The 20,648-nt window shown below is 29.4% G+C and overlaps 1 protein-coding gene across 3 annotated transcripts; it reads right to left on the bottom strand.

Moving 5' to 3' along the window:
- Nucleotides 1–708: 708 nt before the first annotated feature.
- Nucleotides 709–19,922, bottom strand: SERCA (ATPase sarcoplasmic/endoplasmic reticulum Ca2+ transporting SERCA). Of its 3 annotated transcripts, XR_011545110.1 has the most exons (16): nt 19,691–19,922; nt 15,336–15,494; nt 12,637–12,737; nt 10,344–10,445; nt 8,885–10,273; nt 8,140–8,817; nt 7,849–7,966; nt 7,748–7,771; nt 7,533–7,547; nt 7,412–7,424; nt 7,267–7,323; nt 7,080–7,205; nt 6,910–7,027; nt 6,730–6,847; nt 2,549–2,894; nt 709–1,293 (listed from the first exon to the last, which is right to left on the bottom strand). XR_011545110.1 is itself a non-coding variant. In XM_070649820.1 (15 exons), exons 2-15 carry the CDS (start codon nt 15,451–15,453, stop codon nt 1,265–1,267), a joined length of 3,006 nt encoding a protein of 1,001 aa, XP_070505921.1. In that variant the 5' UTR covers nt 15,454–15,494; nt 19,691–19,922; the 3' UTR covers nt 709–1,264. The 3 variants fall into 3 exon arrangements, 2 of the variants coding, with proteins under 2 accessions (XP_070505921.1, XP_070505920.1); XM_070649820.1 differs by lacking the exon at nt 2,549–2,894; XM_070649819.1 differs by lacking the exons at nt 709–1,293; nt 2,549–2,894 and having other exon boundaries at nt 3,616–6,847.
- Nucleotides 19,923–20,648: the final 726 nt, after the last annotated feature.

Below are 20,648 nucleotides of genomic sequence, written 5' to 3'. Positions count from 1 at the left end.
ATTGTTAATTAATTCTTTCTGCTATTTAGTCCGCATGAACAATTTTATTTCTCTTTAATAATCTCTTTAATCAATTCGAAAAACAAAAATGGTTGTCAATTTAATAGAAAGTGTCATGTGCGTATGTATGTGTGTGTGTTGGGTCTCTCTAAATTATACTCTCACCTTCCTATATAATTTTAAAATTTCTTCTTTCTTTCGAATTTTGGCAATATTTAGGTTAACTAATTTAAAAATAATTTTTTTCAAATTAAAAATTTCTCATTTATTCATAAATTTGAAGAAGAACTTGATCAACAGAATTCTTGCTTCTAATGAATCAATAAATTAAAATTAATTATGTACGTGATGAAAGAATTAACTAATAACATGGTTTGCAGGAATTTCAAGCCATTGGAAGAAAGTTTTTTTATTATGACTTGAAAGAAATTCAACGGACAAGAAATTTGCAATTTTTTTTCAAATGTTAAATCATGTTTTTTTTTTTTGAATTTTGAATGTCCGTTAATTTGAATTTTTTTAAAATTGTCCGTTTTCCAATAACCCCAAATTCCCGACTTGTTTCTTGTCAAAAGAGAGAAAACTATATATGTAATAATTATGAAGAACACTGCATTAATATATGTTTCTTTAAAATAATAAAAAAAAGAACAAAGAATTTGAATCATCATCATAAATATATGTATATATTATTAAAAACGCTAATAGTTAATCAACAAAATATCTACAATTTATTCGATAATAATCTGCACGTTTATACTTCTTATATGACTTTTACAAATTTGATGTAGTTTTTTATTAAGCACAAAAAGAGGGAGGAACTTCATCAATGTCGGTTCTTACACACTTTATGTAGGAGAAAAGGGGTGAATGAAGATGACTTCAACAAGTTCTTCTTTTCTTACGGGGGGGTTCATTAATTAAAATTTCTAAAAATTCTTTTAAATTAAGTTTTTTTTATTATTTTCATTTCGAAAAATTCTTTCGTTATCCTTATTATGCAGATGTCATTTTATCATTAAACTATTCTTTTTTTTTTCATTTATTATTGGTTAACTTTCAATAAAATTTTAATCAACGGAACATTCAAACAACTAGAAACAATAATAATCATTTGAATGCTGTGATAACAATGAATTTTTTTTATGGTTTTTTTGTAGATGTCATTTTATTGATTTCTTTATTTCAATTTTTTTTTGTTGTTGTTTGTAATTTTTTTAAATATTTTTTTTTTTGTAAGATGATGTTATTTCATATGTACTTATTACCATTTATCAATAACTACTTCACTGACTAAAATGTTTTAAAAATAAAAAGAGAAAGAAAAAGAGAGAAAAAAAAGATTGAATTAATAAAATTTATAATTTTAAACAGTTTATAGACATTTATAGCATGAGCTGTAAAGTTCTTTAATAGTCAAATTCATTTCGTAGACTCGTTTGTGATTATTTAACTGATAAACTTTCTAAATAATCTTCTTATTTCAATTTTATGTCAAAACATGTTTGCAATATTTTGATCGAATTTAGTTCAAAAAGGCATCTCAGGCAACTATTGAAAGGTGATGAAATTGTTTCTTGATACGCGGTAGCTTGAACTCATTTAAATTAAATCTAATATCTTAACATGCAAAGAGCATGATTTCGTTTTACAGTACAAATATCTCTACGGTACCGTAAATCAATGTCTTTGTCTGTTTTTTTGGGTTCTGAAGTGAAATTCTTCAAAGAGGGTTTGAAGTTTTATGCTAAATTTTGAGATTTAATTCATGAAAAACTCAAGAAAATTGAATATTGGTCCAAAACTGAGTGTAGCCGCCTCAATTTAACATTCGACATTAAATTGTCGAAAAATTCGAACTCAACTTATTTTAAAATAAACATTTACGTTACGATGAAAAGGAATAGTAACGGTAAAAAAATTTGAATTTTAACGACAAAATATATTTTGTTGAAAAAAATTTAACGGTCGTTTTTGTGAAAGCCACATTCTGGTCCAAAAAAGGAGACAAGGTGGAAGAATTGATCTCAAAGCCCCCTTCCTGAACACGCTTATTTTGCTAATTAATAATATTTTATTTTACCATAAAAGTATTTTGATTTACAAAATGAAATTGATACAGTTGAATTTTTGGTACACTGTATATTAATACCAATTGAATAGTGAGTTTAGCAACAATTTAGATAATTTGTGAAAAAGTGGCTCTTTGAAGAATGAATTTATCAATTGAGTAGCTGATTAAAGTGAAATTTAATGGACAACTTTTGAAAAGATGACACAAATTTTGACTTTGCTTACAATTTAAATTGTTGAAAACAGCAAAGAAGGCTGTTCGATAATTTTTGACTATCAAAAAACTCCACATGCTCTCTAAAAAGCATTTGTACTTTCTCAATGAGTTTTTAATCATCTTTAAGTACAACAAGTTTTATTTTTAAAAAAAGTATAAAGCTATTCTAAAAATACGTTCTATAAACATGGTGGTTAGAAATTTTCATATAAACTACAAAACTATGGAAAAAATTATTAAAAAAATAGTTGGATTTACTTTTCGGATGAAAACATTTGTCAATATAATATGGTTGTTTTTGTGGTGGTTTGGTGGTAATTGAGTGGATTTTAATAATTAAGTAAATCAATTTTCAAATTGACCACGAGGCTTAATTTTTTAATTAGATAGGGAGGTGGTGTTTATTTGAGGAATAGGTGTGCATATGTCTGATTTATATCCCACAATCCACAGCTGGTCAACCTTTGGTAGTTTTTTATTTCGATAGGATTTCTTTTTTTAATTTAAATTATTATCATGGAACTTATGAAGGTGTTTTTGGTAAATGGCAGTAGGACATTTAAAATTTATCTTCGAAGGTGGTATTAATGAAATTCGGGGTTACCTTTATAAAAAATAAATAGAAAAATAGGAATAAAAATATTTTTTTTTTGGTTTATAAGAGAACACGCAAAAATTGCAATCATAAATCACAGGCCCAAAACGGAACAAAGAAAAAAAGTAAAACTCAACACAGATTATTATTAGAGAAATTTTGTTACATGGACGAATAATTTTCGAAATTTTTAAGTTGATTAAAAATGGCATTTTTTAAAAGAAGACACAACTTTTATTAAGATTAGAGATTAGAAACTGTTGTATGGTTTCTAAACATTTATAAGGTTGTTCTCAATAAAAGCAGCAAAATATTTGGGTATTGCCATTTTTGATCACAAGTTAATAACAAAAAAATTAAATAAATATCAAAAAAATGTCGCAAAAAATGTGTTTTTGATACTTACATCATGCATAAAAGCATAACACACTCACTTTGTTTCTGTCACTACTGAACATTATCGATTATATTGATAAAAATTGCTTCTGATTATGATGATTGGTAGGTGGAAGGTTATTTTGTTTAATTAAATTATGATTAATGATCGAAAACCTTTCCACAAGGTTCTAAAATACTTTTTAATTGATTGGAATGTCGAATGTTGCAAAAAAATTTTTGTTTAATGAATAAAGCTGTCACTACTGAGCTAATTATTTGTTAAAATGGAATCAAAAAAATGCTGTTAATGGGTAAAATATAAAAATTGAGGTTAATAAAACTGCATAAAATCTATTTTTGGCTTTAAAATTCATTTTTTTTTTTCATTTTTAGTTTAATTGTTTTCTTGTTTTTCATCATTACAAACTATTGTTTTCATATTATTAATGGTTGTGAATTATTTCTACAGTTTACTTTATTATTTTTATTCTTTTCTTGATAATTGTTGGAGGATTGGATTGATTGATTTAATTATTTCGCGTACAAAAAAAAAAAAACATTCTCCGCAAACTTTATTGTTTACCGTGTATGACTTGAAAACTTAAAAAGAGATTAAATATGTTATCTCAATAATATAGTTAGTGTAAAGTGTTCTTGTTTCATAATATTAGATATCATTAAAGTAGAATTTAAAATCGAACAGTCGTACTTTACTTCTCATAAAATGTATAAAGAATCTTTTTAAAAAGAGAATAAAATTGTAGCAAATTGAGTAATAATTCTCAATAATAAGAATTTTGAATGTGAAGTCGGGGACGGGAAAAGCTTTCTTGGGGATATTTTGTTATCAGAGTTGGCTTTGAATCACTTGTAATTCATGTCTTAATTCAAATCGAAATAAAACAATTTTGAACTTTCTTAAGGATCTTCCGTTTAAGATTTCTATTTCCACCGCCCCGAATGCAATTAAACATTTAAATTTGATATTTATTACCGATAAAATATAGCTACTTTATGATTCTAGACGAATGTGGTAAGAGAAGTTCTTCTTTTTTTCCTATAAAAAATCTCAAAGCTAGAGACTAACTACATAAAGTATTTTTTAATTTTAAATATTAGAAAAAATTTTTCAATATGTGCAGCATTAACTATGAACGAACTGAGTTTAGAATCTTTTTCATACTTAAATTAAAGAAATAGTTTTTTCCATATGTAATTTGATTTAGTGATATAATTTAGTTGGACTTTTTTAAAAATATGAACTTATGTAGAGGAGGATGGGATGAATTTTTAAGTATCTGCCACATCAGAAATGAAAATGGTAATTTTTCTGGGGATTTTTCTCATTTTTTCATCATAAATTTTTAATGACTTTCACAGGCACTTTTGAAATTAACTAAGAAAACAATACGCAAAGCAAGGTGGCACTAAAATTCATCAAATCACTTCCATTCTCATTCCAAAGATCTGTCCAATGTTTGTTCAATTCTATTAATTAATGCCTTTAGTGTTAATTTTTATTTTTTTTTTTTTTTCATCTTATTATTCAAGTCGACTTTTTAATACTTAAAAATTATAACACGAAATTCATGCAGAAGTAATTTAGATTTTTTTTTTATGTTTTTGTTTTGTTTCCCTAATGCCTGATTTTGTTTTTACATCTCCTTAACATTAATCTGTCTATTTAATTCATTAAGTTATTGCAAGAAATTAAAATATCAACAATTAATCATTTTTTTTTCATTAATAAGTTTTCATATCTTTCTCATATGTACACTTGCATACTATCAGCTTCATTGGTGGTGTCTAATTTTCTTTATTAATTTATTTATTTTTTTCCTACATCTTCATTCTCTCATTTTTTTATGTTAGATATTAATTTATTTAGCATTCAGTACAATTTCTTGCTTTTTCGCTCAGATTAACAATTCAGTTATTTTATCATATACCACACATCACGACTTATCGTGAAACAAACTTCATTTCAACATAACTTAAACAAAGAAGTAAAAAAAGGAGAATAGAATCAAAAAATCACTAGTAAAGTCGTTGAAAAGATTTATTTTTTAAATTTATCCAATTAAATTTTACAAAAAAAAAATATTCTAGACGAGAGAACGAAAATACTAAAAAATTAACTTAAATGCACGTCCAACATAACCACAACCAAGGTTTTTACTTTATTATCGTTATAATTATTAAATAAAAATTAGGGATTGAATATGTATTGGAAGTTGTTGGATGGAAAAATTAGATGCTTTAGTGAAAAACAATACATTTTCAGAAAGCTTGAAAACACTAGCTGTTGTAAGGTTTCCTGATTCACATTTCACCAAAAAACATTACAAATTCAAATTATTATTGAATTTTCTAGCTGTTGTAAAGTTTTCATTAAAGCCATTTTTAAATTTTCCATTTCAGCAGTTTCCAATCAATTTCAGATCCTGAATAATGATTAAAATATAGGTTCCTAGTATTCTTTCGAAGAAGTAATTATTTTTCTAAATTTTTTGACGATTTTTTCATATAAAGAAATTCATCAAAAGAATAATGTATGACTATTTAAACCAAATTTGTGTGTGTATGTGTAGTTTTATGGATGTTTAATATGCAATTAATGAATAATTTTAATTTTTTTTAAACTAATCATGAGTTATCCTCAATCCTGAATGACTGAAGGCTACATATAGGAAATTATCAATCATTCTCATTGACTTTTTGTGAGATTTTTTTACTCAGTGCTTTTCAAAATTTTCTATAAAGTATCTTTTTGCTTTCAATGCACCATATGAAAAAATTAAAAACTGTTTTGTTACTTTCAAAAATTATGTAAATTAGTGCGTCAACATTGCTATTAGATTTATATATTTTTTTTAATCAAATTCTTGTATTATGTTAATTTATTTCATTATTCATTTTTCATTCATGAACTCTATTTGGTGGTGGGTAGTATTCTTTTTTCCTATATACTCAAAGTATATGCTTTTGAGATTTTATTGTTTTTCCTTTTTTTCATTGAATTTACTCATAATTTATTTTTTATTTTTTGTTATAATTAGTAAAAAATAATAAAAATAAAGCTTCTCAAAAAAACACATAAAATCATAAATGTAGTAAATTATTATTAAAGGAATAATTAAAAAAAAAAGAAAAATTGTAAAAAGTAATGTAATTTCAAATAAAGCTTTTACAAAAAGAAATATGAAAAAACTAAAGGATACTCAAAAAAAATTTTAATTTAAAATAAGGAAAAAAGGTTCTTGTTTTTTCTCTGGTTCATCATTTTGTTTAAATAAGCTAAATTATCAGCTAAAATAATTTCTTTATATTTGGAATCCATCATAATTTAATGATTGTTGCATTATCATATTATTTTTGTTCATTTACAATGGACCCCAAATGATTAAGCCAAGGAACACCGCCCACACTAACACTAAGTAATGCATTGTTTTCAAAAGACTCTCACCATCGGAAATTCGTCTGGCTACAAGCTTGAGCACTTCATCCAACAGCACTACTGGAACTGAGAACTTCATTACGACAACCCATTCGTCAATGCCTAATGGTGTGACTTGGAAGACACCCTGAAATTAAATATCATTAGTTTCTGTCCTTTGACATGATTTAATATTGAGTAATAACTTACAGAAAGAACCTCGACGTATAAGATGACAAAGTGAAGAGCGAATGATAAGCACATTGATCCAACCAACCACATGTTTGTCCATGGTGGCATAGCAACGAGAGATTGATTTTCTGACAAGCTGCAAACAATTTCATTAGTATTTTGACACTAAAGTTATCACCGAATTTTACCTGTTCATGGCGTTCAACATTTCAATTGTGACAAGAATTGACAAAGCCATTGTCATTGGTTCTGGTGCTGAGAAAACTTTGCAGTCAACTCCCTTGAAGTCTTCACCGCCTGACAAGCATTGGAGACTAAAAAGATAAAAATTGCATTAAATAAATTGATTAATTTTTGATTTATGTAAATACTTACTGATGTGACAATTGCCAGAATGAAAGTTGTGGACCTGTGGCTGAATACATGAACCACCTAGAGTACACAAATAGAAGAAAAAAGTAATTAGTAAAAGTTAAAACTTATTCAACGGTTTGTGACTAATATATCACAAAATACTTACCAAGCAGCACCACCTACGCTCATCATAAATTACATATTATGAAAAATGAGAAAAGAAAAAAATTATTAGTAAAATGATTATTTTGTACAATCGAATAGAATTTTTGAAAATTTATACGTACCAACAGTTGCAGCGCTTATAGAATAAAAGAAAAAAATTGATTAAATTCATTGTAAGACAAAATGTAAGTCATTGGATCCATAAAGATGAAATTAGAAATACATAATCGTTGAAGTAAGTGAATGTACAAGTTTTCTAATTTATGAATCTTTATGGATCCTGTGACTGTTTTATAAGTTTTTTTAGTGATGTCAAGACGCTGGAAACGATACTTATCTACATAGAAACCAACAGCCATGTCTATTTTTTTAGAAGGAAGGAGAAAAAAAGGAAAAAATTAGCATATGATATTCATAAAAAAAAAATCTAAAACATACATCTGAAGAACAACCATCCGGAGATTAAACCTTCATCAGCTTTACGTGGTGGCTTGCTCATGATGTCCAAATCTGGTGGATTGAAACCGAGAGCTGTAGCTGGGAGACCATCAGTAACCTGAGTGATAATAAAAAACATTAATAAATGCAAAAAAGAATCAGTAATTAGTAATTGTAATCTGGTAGCATCCATGTCACTTGCTAACCCACAATATCATTCGCAACTGATTACGAAACAAGATCCAGTATCATCCAGATTACAAACACATAGAAATAGAAGTAATAACATACCAAGTTGACCCACAACAATTGAACGGGAATGAGGGCTTCTGGTAAGCCAAGAGCGGCAGTCAAGAAAATTGAGACGACTTCACCAATGTTTGATGAAATGAGATAACGGATAAATTGTTTCATGTTGTTGTAGATAGCACGACCTTCTTCAACGGCAGCGACAATGGATGAGAAGTTATCGTCAGCGAGGACCATTTCTGATGCAGATTTGGCGACAGCAGTTCCTGAACCCATAGCAATACCGATTTCGGCCTTCTTCAAAGCTGGAGCATCATTGACACCATCACCAGTCATAGCGGAGATTTCATTCATGCCTTGCAAGAATTCAACAATCTTTGATTTGTGAGCAGGTTCGACACGGGAGAAGAGACGAGCACGTGCGCAAGCTTGTTTTTGTTCATGGAGAGGTAAATCATCGAATTCACGTCCTGAGTATGATTTTCCAGTTGTGTCTTCATCTTCACCGAAAACTCCGATACGACGGCAGATAGCTTCAGCTGTAGCCTTGTTATCACCAGTAATGACAATTACACGAATACCAGCGGCACGGCAACGGACGATTGAGTCAAAGACTTCCTTACGTGGTGGATCAAGCATACCAACGACACCAACGAATGTAAGGTTGATTTCATAAGTGTAGAATTTAGTTGAGTCATTCAAGTCCATGTCGTCTGGTTTCTATAAGCAATGCAAAAATCGAAAAATAAATAAGTTACAACAAACTTTAAAGAAGCCCAAGACTTACCATTGGAGAATCGCCAGTGGCCAAAGCCAAGCAACGGAGTGTATCACGGCCTGTACCGTATTGACGAGTGAGATCCAAGATGCGTCCTTTAAGAGTTGAGGTAAGTGGGACTTTGCTGGTTCCAACACGAGCGTGTGTGCAACGATCCAAGACACCTTCTGGGGCACCTTTGCAGAACATCTTTGGTCCGGTTCCGAGACGGGATGATTTCAATGGTGTGCAGTATGAGGACATAGATTTACGATCACGTGAGAACTCGAGGGTGAATTCTTTCTTCCATTTGGTTTCAATTTCTTGACGGACAACAATGGCAGCTGAGCGACGGTCCAATCCGGTCTTTGGAACGGCAAATGGATTCATCTTTTCGGCAAGAACAATGAGAGCAGTTTCTGTGGCTTCACCAACTTTTTCGAATGCTTGTTTAACTTCATTAAAATCAATAGCTGAGTCGTTACACATGACGCAGATTGTGGCAAGTTCTTGAAGAATTTCGTAGTCTGAGGCCTTAACTTTGCCTCCCTTGTAGTAAAGTTCACCAACTGGTTCGTATGTTGATCCAGTCATTTCGAATTCTGTGAAGCTGCTGTCATTTCCTTCAATCTTGTCAAAGACAAACATGCGTGCAACGGACATTTGATTTGTTGTCAATGTACCAGTCTTATCTGAGCAAATAACGGATGTGCAACCAAGAGTTTCAACAGATGGCAATGAACGGACAATAGCATTCTTCTTGGCCATACGACGTGTACCCAAAGCCAAACAAGTTGTAATGACAGCTGGTAAACCTTCTGGAATGGCAGCGACGGCAAGAGCAACGGCAATCTTGAAATAGTAGATAGCTCCCTTAATCCATGAACCACCATGAGCTGGATCGTTAAAGTGTCCAATGTTGATAGCCCAGACAGCAACGCAAATGATTGAGATGACCTTTGACAATTGTTCACCGAATTCGTCAAGCTTTTGTTGCAATGGTGTCTTAATTTCTTCAGTTTCTGACATTTCTGTACGAATCTTACCGATAGCTGTGTTCAATCCTGTGCCAATAACAATACCACGTGCTTTACCAGCAGCAACGTTGGTACCAGAGAACAAGATATTCTTTTTGTCTTGATTGACAGCGCGTGGATCTGGAACGGCATCTGTGTGCTTAATAACTGAGACTGACTCACCAGTCAAGATAGATTGATCAATACGAATTGTGGTTGAGTAGATCTTAATTAAACGAATATCAGCTGGAATTTTGTCACCGACTGACACCTCAACGATGTCACCTGGTACAATTTCCTTAGCACGGAGCTTTTGAACACCGCTCTTGTCTTGACGAACAACCTTACCCATTTCGGGCTCGTATTCTTTAAGGGCCTCAATAGCTGATTCTGCATTACGTTCCTTAAAAAAGTAATCGAATAAGCAAATTAGTATCGATACAGTAATTTTTTTGACTTTGATTTATACTCACTTGCCACACACCGACGACAGCATTAGCAATTAAAATAAGTAAAATTACAAATGGTTCTACGAATGCTTCAATACCCTCATGTTCTTCAAAAAGAGCTAATACCTGTGAGTGAGAAAAACAGTTTATATGAGTATAATTATTTAAGTGATTAAAATAATTATTAGAGAATAAAGTGAGAAGAGTAATAATCATCCTACAAGAGATATAAAATTGAGTCTAATAAAGTGTAAGAAGGAAGTAAATAAAGTTTCAAAAGGAGTATAAAATGAAAATTTTTGTCTGTTTTTAATATCAAATCACATAATTAAAATTGTTTACTCGAACCTGAGTCGAATCTTTCTTTTGTGAATTGAACGAAAAGAAGACGATGAAAGTTGGTTAAATCACGCACATTTAGAGATCTTTATTAATTTATAGCACATATGGAAATTAATTCCGATAAAATTGCAAATATTTCACAATTCCCCTCGGTGCTCAACAAATTAAATATTTCTAATACGAGGAAAAAATCTCGGAAACTGGGAATCTTTTTTAAAAACTGTAACTGAATCAGTCTTGACACACCAAGTAAGATGTTCACTTTATTATCTTTGAATTTTTCTGTCTCAATCGCTCTCTGTCTCTCAAATTTCTTCAAAAATACAATTTTACGTAAGCCTGTCACCACAGACCGAATATTTTCATAAATCTCACACATTCCTTCAACTTTGTGTGCTTCTGCTGCTAATTAGCATTTTCGTTTTCCTCCACTTCTCGTTTTTTGAAAAAATCTGTCAACGATGAAAATGAATGTCTTATTTCACATCAATCGCCAGAAATTCCTTTGTCGATAATAATCAATAATTAAAAATAATCTCTTGAGCTTAAATTAATGACAATTTTTCATACGCGAGGAGAGAGCTAATCTATTTGTAAAGGTAATGATCATTTTCACGGTCGATCCTTCGAATTAGACATGAGAAAAATAAGAAGCAGAAGCATTTTTCAGTGGCATGGGTATTTTATGATTATCATCAATTTTTTTTCATGGTATTTTTTTTTTTTGCTTTTAAAAATAATGTTCTATAAATAAAACCATATACCCCATCTCCTCTATTCAGCCTTTTCTTATTTCAAACAAAAAAGAAAGAATTTTTTTTTATAAAATGAAATAAAAATTTACGAAATCGAAATGATATTCGGAAATAAGGAAGTACGGTTGGAATCGTTTTGTCTTGCTGGAAGATTTTTTTTTCCGCATTCTTTGATTATTTTCTCAATTTCTTTGTGCTTCTTATATTATAATTAAAACGTTAAACAATTCTTCAATTATTTTGTCAGCTGTGCACTTGTTTAAACACAGTCCTGAACACAGTCTTGTAAATTACAACAGTATGTAAATAAATTATAAATCTAGAGACTAGATTCAGTCATTTTAAGGTTATAAGCATTGATGAAAACTTATAAAAATTCCTGAAAATTGTTATTAAGTAACAAGAATGATGCTGTTATATTTTTAGACTCTAGGAAGTATCCCACGTTTCGCAAACATTGTGCTTAAACTTTTTACAGCAGCTGTCATTCGTGATACAAAGTGTTTTACACGAAAAGTGAATATAAACATCACATCCCATTATGTCCTTTAGAAAAATCTTGAAAATGACCATCCTTTAAAGAATCATATCATATTCCCAAGTTATTATCAAATAGTACTAAATAAATATTATAAAAATCCATTAACAGACAGATGTAAATTATCTTGAAAGGCAACAGCTGACAGTTCGCTTTTTCATAAAATTAACTTGTAAATTAATCCTTTGATCAATCAGGGTATTAAAATGCGCATTACTCATTCTACATATAAAATTTCTTTCTCTTAGTGGTCGGTCGCGAGCAGATGAATATAATCATCAGCACGACGATCACGATAACTGTGTGTGCGCACAGTAAAGATCAAAATACGCAAGAAATGTGTACGAGAATGATAAAATGTCAAGATAGATCGAGAAACGAAGGAAAAAGTAAGTAATGCTCGTAAGGAGAGATGTGTCTTTCTTAAATACACGCTTTTTTTTGCATGAAGAAAATTAGTTCGGACGAGATCACAAGGATGAAAAAAAACATAGACAGTATGATGAGATGGAAAAGATTTCTTAAAATATATTTTTCGGGTTTTTTTTTCATCATCAAACGAGAAAAATTTTCTTTCTTCAGTGAGAGAACGACAGGGAAGCGATTGAAAAAGAAGGAAATTATGTAACTAAAAGTAATGAAACAAATTTAAAAAATTTTAATTAATTATTTATATACTTACAAATGAAATAATAGCAGCCAATAACAAAATTTTAACTAAAAGATCGTCAAACTGTTCGAGCACTAATTGCCATATTGATTTGCCTTCCTCAGCTGGAAGTTCTGTAAATATCATAAAATAAAAGAAACATTAAGATTAGTCATTAACAATTGAGTAAACTACTAGTTATATATTAAAAAATAAATATAAGTTGAGGTAAAAGGTTTAAATTATTAAGATAGGTCGTTGCAATGATTTAATCAATACATTTGTATGTGTGCATGTGCGAAAAAAAAATATTCGTCAGCTAAGTTTGTGGTTTATTTTGCTCATACTAGATTAGACAGATCTACACGACATTCAGTAAGTTTACATGACGCATTGAGAACACATGCAAATAGATAATTAAATTTCATTATCAAACTTAAATAAGCATGGGAAAGAGAGATGTGAATCAGACATTAGCACTGAGCACACGATGATGATTTTTATCGAAATATTCAGCAATAACCTACTTAATGATTTAATTAGAGTTACGAACATTTATTGACTCAAGTCTCTTCAAATGTCTAAACTATCGAAATTTATTGGATCAAAAGATGTCTATGATGATTGTTTATGCTCATATATCATCACTAATTCTTCAATTATTTTACAATAATAATTTCCGGTTGAAGTGAGAATGAAAACCTTTTTTCAAACGTTTATAGACATCCAAATATTTTGTATCAACATTTCAAAATATACAAAAGAGATGAGAAAGATTTAAACATTACACGGAAGTCAGACGAAATAGTCAAATATGTGTTCTAATTCTAAAGACACACGTACAAAATGTAGACATAAGCTCGGGAAAATGTTGCTAAAAACAGACAGAGATAGATGAACAGTAAAAAGGATTTTGAAGTATTCATATTGAAAAATGCACATCCATGAATTTTATATTTTGTTTAAACATTAAAATGTGCTTCCTACTAGGGAAAACAAAATTAATTGAAATTTTTTTTCATCATATAAAGGCACGTGCTTATACTATAATTAAGATTTTTTTTAATAACCTGAAATTAGAACAACTAAGTCTGACGCTACTAGATTTACATATGTACATGTGTGTGCTACCTATAAAAATACACTTTCAAAAGGGTATAAATTTTCATTCAGGCAGATTGTCTGGTTTCTCATGTACAAATCTGTTGCTTTCTACGAAAAGAATGAGCAAAAAAAAATATATTTTTTTCCTACGTTTACAATTTTTCTTTTCTGTTTTCTTAATCGAGGCAAGGTAAGGGAGATAATTCAAGGATGAATCTCAGTGTATCCGAGATACGAGAGAAAATATTAAATTAAACATTCGATATACATAAAAGTCGTAAAAATAAAGACCTTAAACAAATAGTCGTATTTATTTTACGTCACGGAAAAGTCTCGATTGACGTCACATTTATTGGATTGAAAGCACAGTTAGAGAGTAGAGTTATAAAGATGCTTGTTGTCTATCGTATAGCCGCAAAGTTGTATCTTTATACATTCGCCTCTCATCTGTGTATTTAATCGCAAAATCAGCCTTGTATAAAGCATCGAATATTTCTTATTTCTTTTCTTTCTCTTACTTTACTGTTCAATCGGAATCGGCAAATAAAAAAAAAATGTGGAGAAAAACCTATTAAGAGTCGAAAAACGTGAAATAGCATTTTGAGCACACAAAAAAATTCATTTTCTCTGATAAGAAATTGCCGTGTGCTGTTCACTTTTTCTAATTTTTATTTTTTGAAAGTATCTAGCAACATTGTGTCTTATGAAATATTTACTATGACTTTTCAATTAACAATCTAAATAAAAGTTTTCATTGACAACAAACGAAATGGAAATGCACAATTTTTCCAATGTCAATTACCTTAATAGTAGACTGAATTAATTTATTATAATCATGAATATATCTGTTGATTTAAACAGTTTTACGCAAAGATCTTTTTTAAGATCTATAATTAAAATTTATTCACACATGCACACGTCATCACGCGTTATAGTAGGGAATAATCTAATTAGAAAGGCACGAATTGCGTCGACTATATTTTCAGTGTAGTGTCTACTTCTCATGTGCGACTTAAAGTGATAAGAATTAAAGGTTGTTCCTCATACGACACTTTTTGTTCGACATCCGAGTTGATAATGAAACTTAAACTTTTACACGCCACGGCATTGTCTGTTTTAAATTTAATCCAGCAAATGCTGGATCTTATCACTCACAACAAAGATGCTCTTCTTTTATTGTCATTAGATAACTTAATAAAACTCTGTTAAAATGTTGCAATTTTGATAAAAAAAAAAGAAACAACGCTAAGTAAAGTCGGTCGGGAGGAATGCACGGTGGTTCTTTGTTTATATACCACATCTTATCATAAATTTTAATGAGTTTACATTTTTACTTTTTATTTTCATCAACACACAATTTTTCAACACTTCTTTATAATTTCGGAGTTTCTTTTTGGAGTCAACAACATTTGAAATTTATTTTCATTTTTCCTTCTTATTATATCCATTTTCTCTGATTACTGCAAGCAAAAAGAGCAATAATAAGAGGAAAATGCACAAGTCAAATAGATGACGAGGCCACGAATGATTGTTGGAAAAAAATTGTATTATCAGCTATTAACAACGGGATTTGTTGGAAAGGGTGACAAATGCGCAAATAGGTAGTCATAAATATAGAGTTAACTCACCGTTAGGTCCGTATTTTGCCTGATATTGTTTGACTTGATCTGGTGTTAATCCTAATTCTCCATTTGTGTTAAAATAATTCAACACTTCTTCGGCTGTTTTACAATGCGAGTCTTCCATGATTAATGGTTTTGTGTCGTAAGTCTAAGATGCAAATTATTCTACAGAATCGATAATAATGACAAAGCACAAAACAAAGAGAAAAATTCTATTTTAATTTCTGATTATTTTTAATTGCGAAAGAAATAAATCGGAAATTAATATGTTCTATTATATGGATTATTTGAAATCACTGATGTTTGTGCTGTTGTTGCATTTTTTAAAAGAAATATTTTGCCAAAAATTATTCACAATAGCAATTTTACGTTGTTTAAATATTTTTGTTTAAAAAAAATTGATTTTTATAACCTAAAAAACTATATTTTTCGTTCCTTCTTTCTGATTATTTTATATATACGTGAATATATATGTATTTTTCTGCACTTATTTCCACTCACTTAAAGTACACGTCATTGTCAATAGCAAAAAATATGTATTAAGAATCAGAAATTGTGAAATTTATTCGCTCTGGATATACACTTTTAACGCAATTTAGACCTTGCTTTCTCAAATTTTATCACTTTTGTAGGCCATTTGATTTCAAGTTTCATTAATGATTTTCACTAATCAATTTTCATTGAGTTGAACAAATTCTATTCGTATGAAAAAAAATATACACTGAGAAATTTTTATTGATAAAGAAATCTTACTTTTTTCGTGATTTTCAGCAATTTACAATAATTCTTGATAACTTTCCAGCTTTATCCTAACTTTATTGTGTTATCTTAATCTTATTTTAACGTGTTTTAACTTTAAAATAAATAAATTTAAGAGAATAAATTACTACAAATTTTACGGTGATTCTATATATATACATGAACAAGAGTAGCAATGCCCCGTTAATCAAAGCGCACTAACATTTATGTTGCACAATTATGATTTTTGAAAATTTAACAATATCTTATGAACACTACTTTTTTGGTAGTATAAATTCTATAGCTGAAATAGCTTTTAGAGACCCTAATTGCAAGAATCCAGGTATGTAATACAGTGAACTACATACATGCAAGATAACTTACAAATTATGTTAATTATATGACGATTTATAAAGAGAAAAAAGTTAGAAGCCCCGTTCTAAATCTAAAAAATTGCTAAATCAGCAATGCTAAAAATTTAAATAAACCGTTAAATTTTACTTGAATTCATTAAATCTCTACTTCTGCATAATGATTTTGGTTAATTAAAGCGTAAAAGAGTTACTTCTTTTAAAAATTGAATATAAAGTATTTAAAATGTCATACAATTCTCAGATATGCGTTTTAATTGATAAATTACTCAAATAAATCTAAGCAACATATCGTTGCTCAAATCTTTTTTCAAATTAAATTTTGACAGTTGAGTCCTTTAAAGAAGATTCCACTCATAAAATTAAATGAAATCGTGAATGTCGTGCTGCTTTAATGATTATTGTAAATGAAATGACGTAAAAAATCTTCAAATATTTATAGTTCCAAGTATTATCAGTTGATTTTATAGCCCTCTTCAAAGGGATTTTGAGGAAAATGAAATAAATTTTCAATCTTACATGGATGAACGACTGCTCTTAATTAATCGGAAAAACTCATTTCTGAGAATAATTTAAGTTAATTTAGATAAAGATTTAATTGCAATTTTCTTCACTTAAAGAGTAAAAAGATCTTTTTAGCGCATTTTTGAAACTTGTTTTCAAAAAGGTAGCTTAATAATGCACTTTGTTCGTTCGTTCGTTCGTTCGTTCGTTCGTTCGTTCGTTCGGCTGGAACGCGAGATCTCGAAAACTAGACATCGTAGAGAGCTCTGGTTTGTTTTAATAGCTTCGTTCTATCAAGTTATTGGGTTATCGGTCATTTAGAAGTCTCAAATCAACGCATAAATACTATAATTAACAGTTTTTCATTTTCATTTACAACAACAACAAAAACAACAACACGTTTTTTCATTGTTTTACAGTGTTTTTCAATGTTTGTCGATGTTTTAACAGTGTTTACTGAACAATGTTCGAATTTTTTTTGACCGTTATGAGATTTGAATTATAAAAATCCGTTAAATGATGAAGTTCTTAAATTTGTGGAAGTTTTATATGGATCTTGTTTTCAAGATCTGGAAGTGACCTGGATCTTACTTGATCTTGTGTTTTAGTTCTGGAAGTGAACTGGATCTCGTGTTTTAGTTCTGGAAGTGACCTGGATCTTACTGGATCTTGGTTTTTAGATCTAGAAGTGACCTGGATCTTACTGGATCTTGTGTTTTAGGTCTGGAAGTGACTTATTAATCAATTACTGATCGCTGGGACAAAAATGCGCTTAAGTCCCTCGATCAATAACACGAGGACTTTTGTAATTTTTTCAAATTGTATTTGCCATAAAGATTTATGTGTTTATTTAATTTCACGTGAATTTCTTGCAAAGATTATGATGATTTACGGCCAGAGATGATTGAGAATTTTCTAAGAAAAATACCGTCTGTGTGAAAATACGGTGTATATAATTAAGAAGAAAATATTAATTACTTTTGGGAATTGACTAACGGAAATTTTTGTTTTAAAATTTTCATAGTTTCGTGCCCTGATTAAATTTAAATTTGAAATTATCGTTAAATTTTATTATATTTCGAATATTAATCAAGAAATTGAGGATACTTAAAGCTATTTCTCACTATCCTCATTACAAAATGATCATAAATCTCAATCGAATTAAAAATCTTTTTTTCCTCAATCATTAATTACAGCTGTTTAAAAAAGCATCATTAATTGGAAGCAAGCAATCGTCGTCCTCTTCGAGACATTGGGAAAATATTTCACTGATTATTTTCTTTTCGAGATTTTCAGCGAAAAAAAAAGTAAAATCGTGCGTAAAATAAGAAAGAGAAATATTTGTACATGTGTATATTTCCAAATGACTTCTTTTTATATCCAAATTCCCTTTTGGCAAAGTCGACGATCATCAGGTCTAATTTATGATATTTAAAGAAATAATCGTGCCTTTTATTTTCTCAATCAATAACACATGTATCCCTTATAGACAAAATCGTAGTAAGCTTAGCTTAGCTAGCTTGTTGTGTATAAACAAGTCAAAGTCTAAATGAATTTATATTTTTATATCAAATGCACTTTTATGCAATATTGTATTAGAGAATCAACAAGGTAAGAGAGAGAGAAAGAAAGAGAGAATTGAGGGTAGTATGAGGGATCAAAGGCCTTAGTAAAACGTAATAAAAAAGCTTGTAGTTAAAAATAAATCTCAGGTAATTAAAAATAAAATTGAGAGAAAATGAAAATCGTAGGCACATTGCAAGGAGTAAGCACATTTAATGTCTCTCTCATTCTTGAGACCATAAAATGTAATTTCGTAAGGAAAGGTGGCCTCCTGAGTATCATGAATCAGAGACTCTCTGTAAATTCCGTTGTGTATCAAATATTATTATGAGGAACAAAAAAAAAAATAAAATAAAAAAAGAAAGAAATTCACTGCCAGGCAGATCATCAGATCAGTCAATACTCATTTCTCTCGCTCAATTCTATAATTAAATATTTTTGCTTTACCTAACCTCAAGTGAGCGAAAGGAAAGAAAAATGAAGAAAAAAAAGATGATTATTAAAATAGAAAGAGGAAAACTTGAAAATTATTTTTAATAGCTGGCTGTGTCGGTTAAATATAGATACTCAAAAAAAAAAAACTCTTATTCCTTTACATTTACTTACGGAGCTAATTCTTTCTTTTCTTCTTAGTTTTCTTAAAATAGTATCACTTTCAATATATTACCTAATGTCATACAACAAATAATCATTGTCCATAAATCCATAACTTAATTATTAAATCAATCCAATTTGTACGTAACGTGGATTGGAATTGGAAAAGAAAGAAAAAGAAGGAATTATCTTAGATAATCCGGCTTTACGGTCTTTAAGTGAGTGGGAACTGGCAAGTAGCAGCAGCAGCAGCACAAGTGAAATTTGATAAAGTTATCCTCATTTCGTTTGCTTCTTTTTTATGATCACAAATTATTATTAGTATTAATCTTTCATCTGGTTTTTCCGAGATTTTTCATTCATTTTTTTTTGATATTTTATTTTTCACTTTAAGCTTATTTTCTTTTTGATTCGATCAGTCAATTCCGGACATACTTTGAGGTATGTAAATAAATCAATCTTCATTTCTTTTATTTTTTTTTTCATCATTTATTATCATCATATTCATGATTTATTTATTTATTCTCAAAATGTATTGATTGAACTTTATTAACTTCTTTTGTTTTTTTTCTATGTAGGATAAGCACTTACAATTATTTGATAAATGTTTTTTTTTTATTTATTTCACTTATCGATTGACATTAAATAATTAACTACACACTTAACGGAGAGAAAAAAGGGACCTTTTGATAGGAGGCCCGTTAGAAATCAACTAAAAGTACACCACCACCAGTCGTATGGGATGGTTTCTTTTAGATTTGCACAATCGAGAAGATCAACAACAACTGATCGTGAATTTAGAGTCAAATATTTTTAGTGGTCAACGAAAGAATGAAACGACGAAGAAAAATTGACGAAAATTTTCAAAAGTTTTTTTTTTTCTTACATCAAGTGAAAATACAATAAACAAATACAACTGTAGACATACACCGTAGTGGAAGAAAAGGCAAGTGTGCGAACGTTTTCTTTTTTCTTGGCTGAAATCCCAAAAGACCTTTCGTCCACAGTGCTCAGTGAGAAGCAAGAAAAAAAAAATAATATACAGCACTACTATCAAACTTTACAAATTTTCATATATGAGAAGAAAAACCCGGGAAAAAAATGATTTTCCCGAGAGGCTTTTTTTTTCTTCTGTAGCTATAATACACAATTGAGTGACTCTTTTTTTTTCTTTTTTTTCTTTCGCATATTTTCGAAGAAAAAAAGGAAAGAATCAACTGCCAGTCGACAGCAAGCAAGGAAAATTTACATGAGAAATGCCAAAAAAATGAAAATTAAGATGAGATTAAAAATTAATGCATAATAATTCAATTAAGACGCATTCCTGTAAATTACTTAATTTATTTTACTGCAATTTTTAATGTCTTTCCATTAATTGTTCACGAGATTGCTATTAAAATAAGTAAATATCATTAAAATGGATTTAAATTAACCTCTGAAGACAATACAATTCATGACTAATGTGAAAATTTTAAAATTTTGATCTAAGTTACCTTTGAAAATAATACAATTTATGTCTAACTTAAGAATATTTGTAAGGTTTCTTTCC

This window comes from Chironomus tepperi, unplaced genomic scaffold (assembly GCF_022539635.2).
Source record: "Chironomus tepperi strain 1889 unplaced genomic scaffold, CSIRO-AGI_Ctep_v1 contig_441, whole genome shotgun sequence".
NCBI lineage: Eukaryota > Metazoa > Arthropoda > Insecta > Diptera > Chironomidae > Chironomus > Chironomus tepperi.
The sequence above is the reverse complement of the archived record's forward strand: the minus strand, read 5'-3'. Positions and strand labels throughout refer to the sequence as shown.

Coding starts and splice junctions, on each gene's coding strand:
- SERCA (XM_070649819.1), bottom strand. CDS start 15,453: ATGGAAGACTCGCATTGTAAAACAGCCGAAGAAGTGTTGAATTATTTT. Junction 7,028..7,079: donor ATGTTGAACGCCATGAACAG/GTAAAATTCGGT, acceptor AATTGTTTGCAG/CTTGTCAGAAAATCAATCTC. Junction 6,848..6,909: donor TATACGTCGAGGTTCTTTCT/GTAAGTTATTAC, acceptor ATTTAATTTCAG/GGTGTCTTCCAAGTCACACC.